Below are 18,891 nucleotides of genomic sequence, written 5' to 3' on the forward strand. Positions count from 1 at the left end.
GTCATTACGTGCAGAGCGATCTCGCTCTGCGCAGTAATGATAGCGGGGTGCTGCAGCGGGGATCCCCGGGGTCGCCAGCAGCGGGACCCCGGCGATCTGACATCTTATCCCCTATCCTTTGGATAGAGGATAAGATGTCTAGGGGCGGAGTACCCCTTTAAAGGGAGATTTTTGTTTATTTTTTTGTACTTTAAAGGGGTACTCCGGTGAAAACCTTTTTTCTTTTAAATCAACTGGTGGCAGAAAGTTAAACATATTTGTAAATTACTTCTATTAAAAAATCTTAATCCTTCCTGTACTTATTAGCTGCTGAATACTACAGAGGAAATTGGGATTTGGGATTTGAACTAGATTTGAACTCAAGGCCCCAGCACTGCAAGGCAGCAGTGCTAACCACTGAGCCACCATGCTGCCCTTAGCATACATCTGCTATGCATCTGCTATGCATGGTTCCTAAAATCGACAGAGACGTCAGCAGAGAGCACTGTGCTCGTGATGTCATCAGTGTTACAAAAAGAAAGGAATTTCCTCTGTAGCATTAAGCAGCTAATAAGTACTGGAAGGATTATGATTTTTTAATAGAAGTAATTTACTAATATGTTTAACTTTCTGCCACCAGTTGATTTAAAAGAAAAAAGGTTTTCACTGGAGTACCCCTTTAAAGGTATGTTCCCCTATGCGAAGTTATGTATGTTATAAATAACTTGTATTACTGTTCTGTGGTGGATTGTGCTTTTATGTATTCTCATGCCCCCCCCCCCCCCCCAGAGGCTCTGCATTCTTCTGCACTAGGAATTAGTCGACTTGATTCTCCCCCCCCCCCCCCCCCCCCCCCCCATGTGCGGTTTGAGACAATGCGTCGCAGGTTAGATGATCACAGGGGCATAGCTGTTTCTCATCTTCCCTGTCAACCCAGGCCCCTCATGATATGTGTGACCCATCTCCCCTTGCCAGCATTGAACGCATCCCCCGCTGCCACATGATCAATGGAGGCACGGTGGGACATGGGCCGCAAATGTCATTTAACGGGGCTGGGTTGTTGGGAAAGACTAGATGCAGCAAAGTTCCCTGTGTTCAGCTGACCTGCGATGCATTGGCTCAAGCCGCACACGAAGTCGGGAAAGGGCTCGAGACTACCATCTACTACTACCTCTTGGGGCTTGAAAATACACCCCAGACAGGTAATACAAGTAAATTTACAAAATATACATAACTTGGCATCGGGGCACATAGGTTAAGGGAACAAAAAACCTGAAATGCCCCTTTAAATTCAACTCACTAGTGCAAAATCGATAAACTTGCACATAAAGATTCCAGATTCTAAAAGTGAAGATATTTTTATACACGGTCTTAGTGGCCATACTGAAGGGAGCAGTTCACTTTTCCTTATATATTAGATTGCTCTCTTGACTTTGCATCTCCTTTGTAACATGCCTTTTGATATCAGTCTGGACTATGTAACATTTATCAAAAGTTGTGAATTTTTGTTCCAGGAAAGTTGAAGGAGTGGACGTTGATTCTTTATGGTACCGCTGAGCATCCATATAACCCTCTCGGCTTTCATCACTCAAGATCTAAAGCACTGGATTTATCCACGGGGGATATAGAGACCTCTAAAGTGGCCTTCTTTCAGAGTCACCTGGAGTTTGAGGAAGAGGACGAGTATTCAGGTACAAGTCTAGGGTATGTTATGCATGTACAAAGTGATTTAATACAAGTGTTATTCTATAATTCTACATACAAGGCTGTATTTTATTATCTTTGCATGGTATTTTTGTAGATATCGCTGTGCTTTTTCGAAATCACGGCAGAAACATTATGGCTTTACTGCAATTTAGGAAAATTACCATAAATTACTCCTTACCCCCCCCCCCCCAAAAAAAAAAATAGCTGTCTCTTTCCCTGCAATCTGCTATTCACTGCCTGTTAGAGGAAATTTATCTCGGCTAGATCAGGACAGAACAAAGGAAGTGGGGGCAGACCATTTCATGAGCTATGTGCAGGAGGGATCGAGAGTCTGGGCTGTGTAACTGCAATCTGCACCAGTCTGCCTGCTGAAGAGTAACACTGTTCCTAAAATGTAAATCAAGGCTTCCCTATCATCTCTCACCACCCATAAAGCTCTGGACTGTTATCTCCCCCTCCCCTTAGGTTAACAGCAGCAGTTCAGTGCTTTGTGTAGCCCCTTCCTTGCTGTGCTGCTGTTTTTTCTGCCCACATAGTACCTCTGTATTTTAAGGTTGAAAAGTTTAAATTCTAAAGTTGAAGATCACCATATATTAACTATGGAAGAATGTGCACAATTCAGGTTTTCATAACTTTACTGGATACAACCTGGACTCCTAACTGATGTGTGCTACAGCTTATGTATGTAGCTTAGAGCACTACCTATACTGGATTCAAAAGTAATCGCCTCCCAGTTAAAAGTAGCACGAGGTACAGGTTCAGGGACGATTTAGTGCACATTCAGTACAATAGTAGTAAGCAGTCTACGTAGTAAAAATAAGAAAAAGATCTGCAGCACTCATTGTGCAAGCTATCTTCTATGGTACATAAACAAATTTAATGTCGCCAGTTTCTCTTCTAACACTCCAACATGGACACATGATGAGTTAAATGGAACTATTGTTGCTTGTTTTATGTACCAGCTTTGAAACAAAATTAAACTTGCATGGTGAGTGCTGCAGGTGAGTGCTGCAGATCTGCACATGGCAGGTAATACCAGGGATATAACAGGACTTGGTATTTGTATCATGTCTTCAAAGATGATTTATTAATTTTGCAGGCAGTATAACTTTTTTTCCGCAGCTTTTATTTGGTTTCAGACTAGACACATATTTAATGTATGAGGTGAGCTGCTGGGATTCACTCTTGAACTTGCAGCTTGAATGTTGAAAAGATCAAGAACGTAAACTGAGACTAAGCGGCTCCCTGCAACAGAGGAGAAAATAGAATGTTTGTTTCTTCAGAAAACGTAACCATTCTCTCTGTAGATGCGTCTCGTGCCGCTTCTTCCTATTGCCCGATGACACACAGGAAAGTTTAGCAGTAATGCAGAGGTTTTACAGTGTAGGAGAAGCTATAAGCAGACAGGTGGTGGTGTTGCTGCATGATCTGAAACTTATGTTCAAGTAATAGTTAGGGAATTGCCCAGTCTACAAGGGGTTAAGAAATGTGTTTTTGTGTCTTTTTTTTTTTTATCTGAATGGTTTTATGGTCAAAGCAGAAACTGCCTGAAAGAATGAGCCAAATGGTCTAGTTTTTTGTCTTGATAGCCTCCAAGAACAGAACATAGCCCAAATACTATCTGTCCTTAAAAGATGGTTAATAAATACAAATCAGGTTGTGCAAAAGTATAAAATACCAAAAAAAAAGCATAAGAAAAACATTATCTCCTCCTTCCAAGTATATATTTTTTAGTTGTTTCTTGGTCTGTCAGTGTTAACTGAGGCTGGTGTTATAGTCATGCTAATGCCATGATCTTATTAGGTACAACTGAGCAGTACTTACAACAGTGTTTGTCAACCAGGGTGCCGCATCTGTTGCACAACTACAACGCCTAGTGGTGAATACAGGATCTCTGCAGCGCAATACAATATCAGTTTGCTCTGGTGGGATATCATTTTCCCATCTAGGGTCGGGTACTTCATATTACCTTATGGTTTACCAGAAGGCCTTGCCTTTGGGCTTTATGGGTCCCCCAAATCTAGGTATCTCCAGAGGTCAAGCATAGATATCTTGATTCAACCTGTTGCTTGCCATTTGCCGTTCAGTCATCTGTTCACATTAACATTAGGAGTCGGTGGAACAGTCAACTTTCCCTTACCTTAGTTAAGGCGTGGCCCGATATCAACTCATCTATAGATTTTGGCATGCAATTATGGTCACATATTTTGTGTTATCAATGTTATTGTATTTTCAAGTGGGTCTGATTGTGCTATATTCCTATATCCTCTTGACCATCTTACACATGTGACGTGCATTTGACTCTGACTCCTTTTTACATCTTTTATTTTAGACACCTATTTAACTATTCTATCTAGCTCTGTCATCTTAATGAATTATAATTAATGGATGGTACACTGCATTTATTTATATCTAATATATTGTGGTTTCCTCTGATCCCTGATGAGCCCCTGAGACAATAGGGGCGAAACGCGTTGGCAAGCGGTTTTGCCACTTGTGCTATATTGGATCATATATATTGTATCCTATATGTTTGTTTATCCCTCTCCCTATTCCACACTTAGTCAATAGGAGACATTTATGTATTAGGGTCTTTTAGGTTAGGGCTTCACCTGTACCCCTGATCCCTCCCCTTTTCTTTATTTATGTCATTTATGTGTACAATATCTGTCATTATTTAATACTATTTAAGTAAAGTTAAGTTTTATCTTAGCCTAATTTGTGTCTTCTAGTTGGTATTATATTCTTACAATTTCACCTAAGGTTGTTTATCAAATTGGGTGCTGGTTACCGTTATCAATTGCCAGAAGGGGGTATATGCAACATTAATACTACCATCTCTGGTAACAAGCAAATGTTTGTTTTCTTTCCAAGGTCCGTGCCACACAGAGTGCGGGGACAGAGGATGCGATGGGCCTGGCACAGAGCAGTGTCTCAACTGTGTCCACTATAGTCTTGGAAATGTAAAATCTGGAAGGTAATTTTGAAACTGGTATGAAGATGGACTAGTAACCAACAATAACTATAGAAACTTACATTTCTAGATCATGTTAGATGTAGGGAATGGATTGTTGTAGGAAATAGGCATCTATACAGAGAATATTCAGCAATTGATCACAAGCAGTGAGAAGTGAGTGTAGTTGGCTGCTATGTATGTAGGGTAGAGCTGGGAAGTGATGGGATTCTACGGGTACATAATCCATTTATTACAGCATCACTGTGTTATTCTTGTACTGTGAAATAAGGTGCCTTATCTTCACATAGTTATAGTTTTTAGGTTGAATTTGATGGACTGTTTTTTTTTTTTTTTTTTTTTTTTACATCCTTGCACCCCCCCCCCCCCCCCCCCCCCCCCCAATAAAGCTGATGCCTGTTGACCCATACCAGAGGGAATATTTCTTCCTGGCCCCAATATGGCATCAAAATAAATCCCTGGATCAATGTTCTAACCCTATAAATCTAGTATCCATAACCTGTAATGTTTGTTTCCAGAAAAACATCCAGGCCACCCCCACCCCCTTAAATTTGTTTGTCGGACATCACAACATATGGCAGAGAGTGCCATAGTCTCACTGCTCTTACAGTAAAGAATCTCTGTCTGTGATGATGGTGAAACCTTCTTTCCTTTTATATGTAGAGGAGGCCCACTTCTCATGGTTCACAACTAGATATAAAAAGATCTCTGTACTGTCCATTCATATATTTGTATATTGTGAGCAAATCTCCCCTAAGACGTCTTTTCTCTAAACTAAATAACCCAAAGTTTGATAACCTATGTTGGTCCTGTAATCCTCCCATACCATTATTAATCTTTCTCACCCTCGGCACCCTCTCCAGTTCAGCCATGTCGTTTTTATAGACAGGTGGCCAAATTGGACACAATTCTCAGTGTGTGGTCTGACTGATTTATACAGAGGCAAAACTATGGTCTCTGTACTGTGACATTACTGTGAACTTTATTCCTGCACTTTGTAATATAGTGTTATGGTTTATACAGGAAATGTGTGAGCGCCTGTCCCTTGGGATACGTGGTAGATGTTGTTGGTAGGAGATGTCGGCGCTGCCACAGAGGATGTGAAACTTGCTTTGGACGGGGACAAAACCAATGCAGCTCCTGCAAGAGAGGTTTCTACCTTCAACCTGAGATCAATACCTGTACAACATCTTGTCCAGCGGGAGCATATGCTGAAGAAAGTAAATGGTTTTCTTTTCCCTATCCTTTCTATCTATACATTTCTATGAATCCTACAGCTACCACTTTTTTTTTTCTTTTATATCCTATTTTTAATCCTATTTCTGCGCTGCTAAATCTTCCCCAGTCACCTGAAAGTATGAGGATAGATAAGTAGAAAGTCTTATGACACAGTCTGTCTGAAATCGAAGTAACTACTCCGACAATTAAAGCGGATCTGTCAGGAGAATATTCTGCCAGTCTATTAGACGGTGTATTCATGAGCAGCTGTGTTCTTTTTACTTGGTTATTAGACATCAGCACAATGAGGGAGATTTATCACAACCTGGGCAGAGCAAGAGTCCTAAAGTTTCCCATAGCAACTATATATATATATATATATATATATTTTATTTATTTTTTTATTAATTTTTTTTTTTTTTAGGCCCTTTTAAAAATTAAAGCAGTCTAGGTTGCTATGGGCAACTGGTTCACTTTTCCTCTGCACAGATTTTTCACAAACACCCCAATATTTATTTTTGTGCCTTTTAGGCTTGTGCTATCCTGCTGTAACAATATGCTATTACTAATGATCATGGGGGGCCACCCTCTAGAACCCACATTATTCCTGTACTGTTTAGCACTGTTGTCCCTTCACCGTTTTCCTTTGCACAACTGCAGGAAATTGCAGCCAGACCCATAACATTTGAATGGCATTATCATAAAGTGATGACATGATCACATACCCTTTTATAGTTTGTTAGTCCACTTGGTACTGGTTTCACCAGAGCAGCAGATCATACGGACAGATCCACTGGAACATTGCTGTTAGTTAATGGATCACTTTCATAAGAAAAATCTTTTGAGATGTTGCTCCCACATGTCAAATGTTTTGCTTGCTCCGGGTCTCACTCCTGAGATGGCTAGCTGTGAGCCGGGGAAGTGAGAGGTATTGAGACTTTGTGCAATCTTAACTTTCTATGTGTGTGGGCAACATGTGTAAGGTTTTTTCTAATGACAGCAACCCTTGAATCTGTATTCAAGCAAGTGTTCTTAAATGTGTGGGAATTGTGACCATAAATGTGGTGACTTACATCTCAAGTGAAATAATACAGATTGTACTTTGCTTTGTTTTAGGCCTCAGGCGATGTCTCAAGTGTCACCAAAACTGTAAAAAGTGTCTTGGTTTCCCTGATAAATGTGTGGTGTGCAGAGAAGGGTTCGGGTGAGTCCCCAACTTTTTATTTGTTTCATACTCTTCTCTATTTGGCTCTGCCTTCTGGCTACGCAAATAGGCATTTTCAAAATTCTGCATGGATATCTGGCTGTATATCAAAGTGCATATACTATTCATTTTTTATCATTGTGTTCTGTCCACATTTTATTTCAAAGGATTTTTCCAGGAAGGCGTGTGGCCAACTGGTTCCACATTTCCCTGCACCCAAACTCCCAGTCTGGAAAGGCCCATCAGTATTTTGTGCTCCTTTGGTAGGCATTTGGGTGGAGGCCAAGAGCAAGATGGGCTCTTCCGAAACTAGATTAGGGGCCATTGATTTGTGACCCTGCAGGAGCCCTCTGGTTTGGTGGGAAAGACAACTTTTTTGTATGGGCCCATCTCTTTTTAGAGAGGGCTTGCAGTAGACTTTTCTAACAATGCAGTTATTGCACATACTTAAAGGAAACATTAATAATAATAATAAAAAAAACTGCTGTATGTAGATTGCAATTGGAAGATGGGAACAGATTCAATTCATTCACTAGTCCATATGTAATGTTAAATCAAACCAGTTTTACTTGCTGATTCACAAGTTGGCACAACTTTGTGTGTTCTTATTCTTTGACCTCCGTTCTAACATGGTCCCAAACAGAAACCAAAGAAGTTTATAAAATGAAAGCTGAACTGGTTGCTGTTAGAAATAAAGACACTTGTAAAGAATGTCTGCATATTTTATAGTTGCCTGCCCCCACTTTAGAACAGTTATGCACCAGGCAAGCGCATAGCCTCAAGCTCAGACTGTGCAGTGCAAAATCGTATTTCGACCATGTGTCAGGGGCCAGGACAAAAGTATGGGGAGCAATTATAAAAACGCAATATCACTATACATATCATCATACTGTATTCTGCTCAAATCCTGTATACTGAGACCTATACTACCAATATTGCTAGTATACAAGGAGGAATATTATCACTATAAATATTACCATCATACTGTTACTGACCAAATCTTGTATACGGAGACCAATATTACCAATATTACCAATAATACCAGTATACAAAAGGAATAATATCACCATACCATCATGCTGTTGCTGACCAAATACTGTATACTGGGACCAATTTTACCAATAATACCGGTATACAAGAGGAATAATATCACCATACATATTACCATCATGCTGATACTGACACAATCCTGTATACTAAGACTAATAAGACCAGTATACAAGAGGAATAATATCACCATACATATCACCATCATACTGTTACTGACCAAATCCTGTATACGGAGACCAATATTACTGATAATACCAGTGTACAAGGAGGAATATGATCACAATGCATATTACCATCATACTTTTTGAAGTCAGTGAATATCAGCAGTGTCATTAGCTGCACACCATTCTACAACAAATTATACCTCTATTTAATAGTGGTACCTCCAAATCTATGCTTGCTGCAAGGTTTCTCACCTTCCTTGTTACGTCAGTGGAAGCTATGGTAGGCAGCGCTCAGTGAAGCACATTGTAACAGCACAACGAACTACAGAGTAGCGTATGTACACAGTGGCTCCTCCAGCAGAATAGCGAGTACAGCTCTGTGACCAGGGAGGGACCATGGACGGACGGGAGGGACCATGGACGGACGGGAGGGACCATGGACGGACGGGAGGGACCATGGACGGACGGGAGGGACCATGGACGGACGGGGGGGACCACGGACGGACGGGGGGGACCACGGACGGACGGACAGACGGGGGGGGACCACGGACGGACGGACGGGGGGGGGACCACGGACGGACAGACAGACGGGGGGGGGACCACGGACGGACAGACAGACGGGGGGGGACCACGGACGGACGGACGGGGGGGGACCACGGACGGACGGACGGGGGGGGAACAAGGACGGACGGGGGGGGGACCACGGACGGACGGGGGGGGGACCACGGACGGACGGGGGGGGGACCACGGACGGACGGACGGGGGACCACGGACGGACGGGGGGGGGACCACGGACGGACGGACGGGGGACCACGGACGGACGGGGGGGACCACGGACGGACGGACGGACGGGGGGGACCACGGACGGACGGACGGGGACCATGGGCGGGGGGGGGGGGACCACGGACGGACGGGGGGGGACCACGGACGGGGGACCACGGACGGGGGACCACGGACGGACGGACGGGGGACCACGGACGGACGGACAGACGGGGGGGGGACCACGGACGGACGGACGGGGGGGGACCACGGACGGACGGACGGGGGGGGACCACGGACGGACGGGGGGGGACCACGGACGGACGGGGGGGGGGACCACGGACGGACGGACGGGGGACCACGGACGGACGGACGGGGGGGACCACGGACGGACGGACGGACGGGGGGGGGGGACCACGGACGGACGGACGGACGGGGGGGGGGGGACCACGGACGGACGGGGACCATGGGCGGGGGGGGGGGGACCACGGACGGACGGGGGGGGACCACGGACGGGGGACCACGGACGGACGGGGGACCACGGACGGACGGACGGGGGGGGGGACCACGGACGGACGGGGGACCACGGACGGACGGGGGACCACGGACGGACGGACGGGGGACTACGGACGGACGGGGGGGACCCACGCACGGACGGACGGGGGGGGACCCACGCACGGACGGGGGGGGACCCACGCACGGACGGACGGGGGGGACCCACGCACGGACGGACGGACGGACGGGGGGAGGGGGAGGGGACCACGGACGGACGGAGGGACCAGGGACGGACGGAGGGACCAGGGAGGTGAGCAAAAGGGTTTAGAAGGGACAATGTGTCATGTAGATAAAACAATAAGTTTCCCCTCTCTGGCTGCTTCTGTCAGGCAGCATGAGGGTTAAAATTGCTGGAATAAACAAGCCTTCCTGATAATACAGGGGCAGCCAGAGAGAGGAACCACGTCCTGGGCCCTGATGATGATTTTACCTCACAGCCCCGGCCAGGATGATAGGGACCCCTCCATGTAAAAAAAAAAAAAAAAAAAAAAGATAAATGACAACCATAACTTACAGCCTGCTTCCTCAGTGGTGGGCTGTCTCCACCTCTGTGTCAGTTCCGGGCTCACTGAGGAAGGAGGAGATTAGGCTTCACTCACCTCATTATCTGGGTGGCAACCTCGGGCTGCAGCTCCACAGTATTTAAGAAAGGCAGGGGGGCCAGTCTGGCAGGGCAGGAGCCAGCTTACTTACACAGACTGGTGCTGGCTATCTAACTCCATTACCGTCCTGTCCTCCTCAGCATTGAGGAAGTTCAAGACAACTTTTGCTAAACAGCTCCTTCCTCCTGCGCTGGCTCTAGGCATGCTGTGCACCACGCACCCATGTGACCATCACCCTTCCCGCTGTCACTGCACAGCCATCGTAGGGCTTTGGGAATGGCTGACATGCCCGAACAGGCTGGCTGGATTGGCAAGTAATTTAGTTTAAATGGAAGGGGCACATCATGATGTTGGGGCGGGGGGGCAGTGGCCCCATCTGCCCCCCTCCCCCTTAGAGACACCACTGCCACTGATCGCTAGATATATGCAGTTGAAGTGGACAGCTACCACTCCGCACTTATTGCCATTGCCATTACAGTATTGGAGCCAGTCACCTGCAAAGTGACAGATTGAGTGCTGAGCCAAGGAGTGAGGCACCAGCTATATCTTGAGACCTGTGGGGGTCGCATTAGGAACTTGACTGATTATTTTGCCATGTTTAATGCACACATTGAGGACTGATAACTAGAAGTGCTACAAACTTCATTGAAATCATAATAAAAAATACTGCCGGAAAAAAAAGTTCTTCCAGATTTTGCACTCCCTCTCGGGTTGTGTCGGGATGTGATTGACAGCTTGCAGCATAACGTAAGCGAGCATGTACGGTACTAATTACCCATGGTTTCCTTGTCTCCTCGTATATTATAAAGCTTCTCTGGCATGGTGGCGTTCTGCTGGTGTAGACAGGGTCAGCAGTTCATGCCAGTGTCTCATAGTCATCTGCCAAGGAGACTGGATTTAATGAGGTGATGTGGAACTGTAGCAAAACACGCGATGGCGGGCGCTGTCATCAACATTGCATCTGTCTGTGCACCCACTAATAACCCTACACGGCCACTGACTAATTATAGCACCAGTCACCAATAGGATAAGGTCATCTGCCACAAAATAGTTTGAGGTAACATCAAATTGTCAGCTTTGATATGAGACACACCCCTCTTGTGTGTACTGAGCTGGATTTAATAAAAGTATGGATGTTTGCTTTCAAAGAAACCAACACATTGACTAAAGAAAATATTTTCTTATAGCTGGAAAAACAGGTAATCTGGAGGTGGGCTTGAAAGGACCACTGTGTTGGTTTACAGGATGGTGTGTACAGGGTGTAGGTAAAACTCTTAAAGGCACATTCTTCTTTGATCCGCTTGGTGTCACAGGGGCACATTCATCTCAGAAGCTTTTTCCTCTCTTGTATAGGAAATGGCTTCATGACAAATAAAGATTTTACAGGATAACTCTACATATTAGTAAAATGTTAATGTGTTTTAGCGAGAGCACAAATTTTTTACCTTTTTTTTAATATTCCTTTAGTGGTTGTTTGATGTTTTCTTCCACTTTATTCACCTACTGACTTTCAGGACCCCTTCTCTGAACAGCAGCTTTGTTTGTTGAGCCTATGGTATATTTTGAAGTAAAATAGTACAAAAATCTTGTAAATCACTAATATAAGGGTAAAGGGGTTTTCTAAGGATGGGAAGGGGGTCCAAATCTGGGCAACATCTACATTGCTTTTGTACATTTGTATGGGTTTCTACCTGGTACTCCAGTTTTCGCCCACACTCCAAAAAAGAATTCAGTGAACCTGATTTTAATGAATTGGCTATCTGAATTAGTCTTATAAAACTTGTTATACTTCATAACTGTTTCAATCACTTGGAGAAATCTGGAATTAGACAGTCCAGAGTGTCAATTCAAAATCCCCCCTCCTGGCTTTTCATCATGCATGGTTAGTGGCTGAGGGATGGTGGCGTTTCCCGAAGACCAGCACAGCAGGACAATAATAGAGCGGTGGGTAGTGTCAGCTGAGGAGATGGTTGGAAGTCGACTTCTGCCGACTCAAACGCAATATTTTTTTTTTTATTTTTTTTTTAAATCAGATAATTTTTATTAAAGATTTTTGCAAACATTTTAAACAACTGACATACAATAAACCCCACCCTCCCACCCACCCCACAAAGAAACAATCCGTCTCTACCCTTATACCACCCATAATGCACGTTCAGTAAGCCAAAGTTTCATTAACCTGCAGACCCAACAGTCTGCCTCTCTCACACCACTTTCTCAGAACTGCTCAAAAGCTATTTACACTGCTGCACAGATCCTCTCTCTCCCTCTGAGCAAAAGTGCTGCCTGTTTCGGGGTGGCATTTTTGCCGACCTGGGCCTTGTTGGCCTAGTGGTGAATTACATGGCTTCTAGTCTACTTCTCTCCACAGCTAGGCATGTGTAGTAAGAATGGACTGTATGACTTGGATGTTACATGTATTATGCACCCAAAGAACCATGCACATATTTAACATAAAATGTGTGGGCAGATAATCTGCCCAATATTCTGAATACTATCAAAAGTCCCTGGCCCTATCTTATATAAAGGATAGCCTTATACCTATCCCATGTATCCTAAAACTCCTTCACTGTTTTGCAGCATCCACTTCTGCAGGAAGGCTATTCCGTGCATCCACTACTCTCTCAGTAGAGTAATACTTCCTGATATTACAGAACCCTCTACCCCTCTAATATAAAACTGTGTCCTTTTGTGGTAGTTTTGATTCCGTTAAAGAGTACCTGTCATCAAACCATATTTTCTAAACTAACTCACAATTTATTACCTAATTACTCCTAACACCCCTCCTGCCCTTAATAGATTTTGCCGAGCTTTAAAAAGCTCTGTATCATACTTTCCCCTTTCTCATATTGTGTGAGCTCCCAGCAGGAGTAAGTGGGCATTTCCCAGCAGGCGCAACTTCACTGTGCCTCGCCATGCCCCACATGCACTTCCTGAGTTTGGTCTCCTGCAAGGCCGGGAGGAGACCAAACTAACTTGACTTGTGGCAGGTAACAGAACAGAGCCACCTAGTGGCCATTTTTTCAATCACATTAAAAACATATAAAGGTTGAGAATTTTAACAGCAAGTAAATAGCAAAGTGTCTTATCATTACATAAGAAACAATATATTTAGTTTGGTGACAGGTACTTAAATATATACTCTTCCTTTTCTGTGTTGATTTCCTATAAAAAGCTTTCCTCGCCTTCGCTGTCTATGCGTTCTGCCTACTGATAGTTTATATACAATATACAGTACTAGGACTATTCTGCTTTTTTTTTTCTACAAAAAACCTTAGATTTCTGATTTTTAAATATTTGATGTGACATTACTTTGGCAAATGTGGTGTGCAGTGAGTGTTCAAGCGTCTAAAAAAAAAAGGGTAGAGGTTGTCAGATTGGAAAGAGTAAAGGAGGTTATCCTTACTAGACCTGGAGCGGGTACTCTGCAATTATTTACCACTCTTGCCACTTGCTCTGGTAACCTCCAGTGACTCCTGGGTTATGGTTTGTTGCACAGCATCCGATGTAGCCAGAATTATGCCACTCAGAATAGTAGCTGCTTTTTCTTTATTCATTTAGATGTCAATCAGGCCCTGACTCAATGCAGTCTTGGGTGCCTATGACAGTATGCACAGTGTGCTTTGCTATGCATAAATACTAGTAAAACCCTTAGAATTCTGGCTTCTCCCTCTTCAGTGCATGAACATTTTATGTAAAAAAGTGTGCCTTGTGCTTCAAAGAGCAATTAACATGTAATCCTCAGCAAAATATGCAGTGTGGATAAGTTCCCAGTGTTAGCCTTGAAAGCAAGCATCTATGTAAAGTTTTCATACTAAATCGTTTTGCTATATAAACATTTATTTTATGTATCAGAGACCCTTTGCTACTTATTCAGGGATTTTTTTTCTAAATGTTTTGCCAATGCACTCATCGTCTTTACTGTGATCTTGGATAGTTACAAGACTAAAAGAGCTCCCTGAAATTCTTTCTAAATGCTTTTTAATACCTCTGTCTTCTCAGCTAGGTATGTCTGCCTTTTTTGTATAATACAATGCATATGGCGAAAAAATCCATTTAAAGGACAACTGCAGCGCAATATACACTTATCCCCTATCTACAAGATAGGGGATAAGTGTTTGATCGCGGGGGGTCCGACCGCTGGGACCCCCCTCGATCTCCCTAACGGGGCGCCGCCATTAGCGCTCATGGTGACTTAGCGTTGACCTAGAGGTCGACGGTGATGCCCCGTCTCCTCCCCTTCCCCATACAGTTCTATGGGGGAGACGGGGAGGCACGAACGCTGCCTCCCCGCCTCTCCCATAGAGATGTATGGAGGAGGTTTGCCGGCTGCAACGTCATGCTGCAGCCGGCATGCCCCCTGCACGGGACAGCCGCGGCCCCGTACAGGAGATCCGTCCCAGCGGTCTGACCCCCCGCGATCAAACACTTATCCCCTATCCTGTATCACGCTGCAGATGTCCTTTAATATATGGTCCCCAGATAAGGGTACGTATCAGATATTAAATTGATCAGAATAGATACTACACTTGAGGCCGAGAAGTAATGCATGCAGGCTTTTTATTTCCATTCTTATGCTATTGTCTGTTTAGATCCACGAAAGACTAACGATATTGACAGGCATTTATCGACCGATTTACCCGAGTTTGTTCGCATAAAATTGTTGCAAAAAATGTGCAATTGCGCCACCCTTTTTTTCGTGCAACAATCTGCCAGGAGAACGAGAAAAGCATTTTTTTTCAAATCGGCGTACATAAGCGTTTTTACAATTTTGACTTGCCATAGTCAGAAATTTATCAACCGCGACATTCGCAAAAAAGTCGCTAAGGCTTTAAAAACCTACTAAATATACTCCATCCGAACCTTGGCTTAACTAACAGAAACTGACTATTGTTTTCGCTTACGTGAGAAAAAACTCCCGCTTTTTCTTACCTGCGAAAAACTTATTAACACCGTGCAACAATAAAGTAAATTTGTCGCACGTAAGCAGAATGGAAGTGAAAAAAAAACAAACTAAAAAATTGCATAACTAAGCAAACTTTCATAAATGCCCCTCATTGACTTTCCTCAATTATGGCAGATTTCCTTAAGACAGGTTGCGTAAATCCTTCAAGGGCTTATGAGTTAAACAGGAGCTAAATTCTAGAATCTACAGCAGTGGTCTTCAACCTGTGGACCTCCAGATGTTGTAAAATTAAATCTCCCAGCATTCTGTGAGTTGTAGTTTTGCAACATCTGGGGGTCTGCAGGTTGAAGACCACTGATCTACAGGGATTCCATGATGCATACTCACAGAGAAAGTGTTAATATGTGAATAGACTCCAATAAATATTGTATACCTTAGAAAATTGAGCCAAAAATAAATTATAAATAAAATGTATAACTTTGAGATCACATTTTTAAAAAGATGCAATAAAAATACGTGAAGCTCAGTATTGCATAAAACCAATAATAAAAAGTATCATATGCTATCCAAATATAACCAGACACTGCGTGGCGCTGGTGCGCTCATACATACTGCCCACCCAAATACACCAGTATTGTATATGCACTTAAGGTAAATAATCTAATTTAATAGTTCAGAGGACTGCACTTGCCTGTGTTATAAAGCACAATTTTGTGTACTAGCTAGGAGTATGCACATTGCCTATTTACGGTATATATGTCTACAGCATATAGGGGATGTAAAGCCACCTTGACTTCCAGCCCCTTCACTAGCCGGATATGGCATGTTTACACATCCAGCATGAGAATCCTGCTGCCCGCCTGGTGTGTCACTAAATCTAAGAGCGTGCCCAGGTCGCCAGCATTTAAAGACCCTGAGACGACATGGGAAATCCTGACATAGACGAAGTATCATTTCAATAGGACTTCATAGGATGCCACTAGCATAAAGATGTTGAGGATGCTCTTCACGGTATCTTCCAATATTTACTGGCACTTGGTGTCTGACAACTTAGTGTTAATACGTAGTGTTGTTGAAGGTGGGAGCTTATGATCCCTGATTATTAGGATTGGTATAGAGAAGAATGAGACATAGTAACACAGGGGGACATGTATCATTAGGTGTCTATTGTAGACACACATCTACCCCTTTACTTCTTGTCTAATTTACACTCTTGCTCAAGATTTACTAAAGTTGTGCACTCCTTTGATAAATCTTGTGCAAATATAGAAACACCCCCCCTCGCTCTACCGTGCACTCCTACCTCACACTTCATAGCTGTGGCATTTCCCCGCTGTCCACTGCTCACATAGCTAGAAGTGCCGGAGCAGCAGTGTGCGCCAAACACTCTGCACAATAGTAAAGTCATGAAAGTATCGACCACATTTTCAAAGAGCTTTGTGCCGCTGTTTACACTTTTCACATCAGTTTTGTAAAAGTGGGCGTGTCCACGTATATTTTCTGCTTTACATGTTAAAAATTTAACACCAGCTTTTTGATAGTGTAGAAATCACAGAAATGGTTGTAGTTTTATTGACTTTGTTGTCTTCTCATTTTAGATACGTGAATGCAGAGGGCTACATCAGATTCGGCGGATTGAGATGATGAACAGCGGTTTTTAAATGTCAATAAAAGGGTTAACGAAGGCTGTGGGAGAGTTTTTTTTTTTTTTTTTTTTTTTTTTATAAAACATTTTTTTCAATGTGTTGTGTTTTTTATGATTGAATTTTCAGGCTTAGTAGTGGAAGCCGTCTTGTAGACAGAATCCAGTACTAAGCCAGGGCTTAGCGTTAGCCCCAAAATCAGCTAGCGCTAATCCCCAATTATTGCTCCCTGGTACCCACCGCCACAGGGGTGCCGGGAAGAGCGGTACCAACAGGCCCGGAGCGTCAAAAATGGCGCTCCTGGGCCTAGGCGGTAACATGCTGACATTATTTAGGCTGGGGAGGGCCAATAACCATGGTCCTTGCGCACCCTGGTATTATCAGGCTTTTGCTGCTTGGTTGGTATCTGGCTGATAATGAAAAAATGGGGGAACCACACACTTATATTTTATTTATTTAAAATAATAATAAAAAAAAAATGCATAGGGTTCCCCCTTTTTTCAGTATCCGATACCAACCAAGCAGCAACAGCCTGACATTGTCAAGGTGGGCAAGGACCATTGTTATTGGCCCTCCCCAGCCTAAATAACGTCAGCCTGTTACTGCCTAGGCCCAGGAGCGCCATTTTGGACGCTTTGGGCCTGTTGGTACCGGCTTATCCTGGCACGCCTTTGGCTGTGGGTAATGGGGGTATAATTAGAGGTTAGCGTTAGCTGATTTTGGGGCTAACACAAAGCCCTGGCATAGTAATGGATTTCGTCTATAAGACAGCTTCCACTACTAAGCCTGAAAATTCAATTATAAAAAACACAACACATTGAGAAAAATTTTTTTTTTTTAAAACACTCCCCCACAGCCCTCGTTAATCATTTTATTGAAATAAAAATAAAAACGTTGGTCATCGTCGTAGTCCTCTGCATTCAGGTATCTGAAATGAGAAGGAAAGAAAAACAAGAAATATGGGTAACTACATTTTTTGCACTCCCTCCCCTGGGGAGAGCGCACATAATGCAGTGTGTTCATAAACAGGGAGCCTCCAACTTTTGCCAAACTACAACTCCCATCATTGGGGCTGTAGTTAAACAGCTGGAGTCTCCCTGTTTGCGAACACACTGCCAGAAAGGCTCTGTTCCCATTATGCAAAACGCATAATAAGAACTGAGTCAGGCCTGGACTGTGTAGCTCGATCTGTCCCTCTGCCCTTGGACTACTACTCTATCCTTGGACAGAGTCTATCCCATGATGGGAGTAGTTGTAGTATCGCAGCGCTGAGGGATGGCACTTGCACATCCCCCGGCTGCAGCACTTTTAGGACTACTAGTCCCATCATGGACAGACTCCGTCCATTATGGGAGTTATATTCCAGGGGCTGAGGTGCAGATCGCACCGGGTCATTCTCCCGAGACCCGCTGCGATCCGCATTTATTAACTGTAAAAGCCGGCGGAACATGCAGCTCCACTGCGCTGCCCGCCGGCTCCTATATACATCTCTCATAATTCAGAATCCCCACCGCTTGGAGACAGGAGCTCTGATTGGTGAATAGCTTTTCACCAATCAGAGCTCCTGTCTACCGGACAGGGATTATGAAATGTGATACAGTATACAGGAGCCGGCGGGGAGCGCAGCGTAGTCACATGTGCCGCCGGGTTTTACAGTTAATAAATGCAGGTCGCAGCGGTTCTCTGGAGAATGACCCAGTGCGATCTGCCCCTCTGCCCCTGAACTACTACTCCCATCATGGGACCAAGTCTGTACCATGATGGGAGTAGTTGTAGTACCGCACCTTATTAACTGTAAAAGCCGGCGGAACATGCGGCTACACTGCGCTGCCCGCCAACTCCATGCTCCTGTATACATCTCTCATAATTCATAATCGCTGCTGCCGCCGGGAGACAGGAGCTCTGATTGGTGAAAAGCTTTTCACCAATCAGAGCTCCCGTCTCCCGGCGGCAGCGATTAGGAAGTATGAGAGATGTATACAGGAGCCTGGAGCAGGCGGGCAGCGCAGTGTAGCCGCGTGTGCTGCCGGCTCGTTAACTTAATAAATGCAGATCGCAGCGGGTCTCTGGAGAATGACCTGCTGCGATTTGCACCTCAGCCCCTGGACTATAACTCCCATCATGGACAGA

The 18,891-nt window shown here is 44.3% G+C and overlaps 1 protein-coding gene across 4 annotated transcripts in view; it reads left to right on the plus strand.

The window, feature by feature from the left end:
• PCSK6 (proprotein convertase subtilisin/kexin type 6) overlaps positions 1-18,891 on the plus strand; it is a 229,009-nt gene that overhangs the window by 188,980 nt on the left and 21,138 nt on the right. For 3 of the 4 annotated variants that reach the window (XM_056571778.1, XM_056571776.1, XM_056571777.1), the window contains 4 exons: positions 1,494-1,670; positions 4,561-4,663; positions 5,684-5,880; positions 6,995-7,082. In XM_056571778.1, the coding sequence (XP_056427753.1) occupies positions 1,494-1,670; positions 4,561-4,663; positions 5,684-5,880; positions 6,995-7,082 (565 nt within the window). Of the gene's footprint in view, positions 1-1,493; positions 1,684-4,560; positions 4,664-5,683; positions 5,881-6,994; positions 7,083-18,891 lie in introns of those variants that run through there. The other variant, XM_056571779.1, reaches the window with a different exon arrangement.

The sequence above is a fragment of the Hyla sarda genome, chromosome 4 (genome assembly GCF_029499605.1).
Source record: "Hyla sarda isolate aHylSar1 chromosome 4, aHylSar1.hap1, whole genome shotgun sequence".
NCBI classification, from domain to species: Eukaryota; Metazoa; Chordata; class Amphibia; order Anura; family Hylidae; genus Hyla; species Hyla sarda.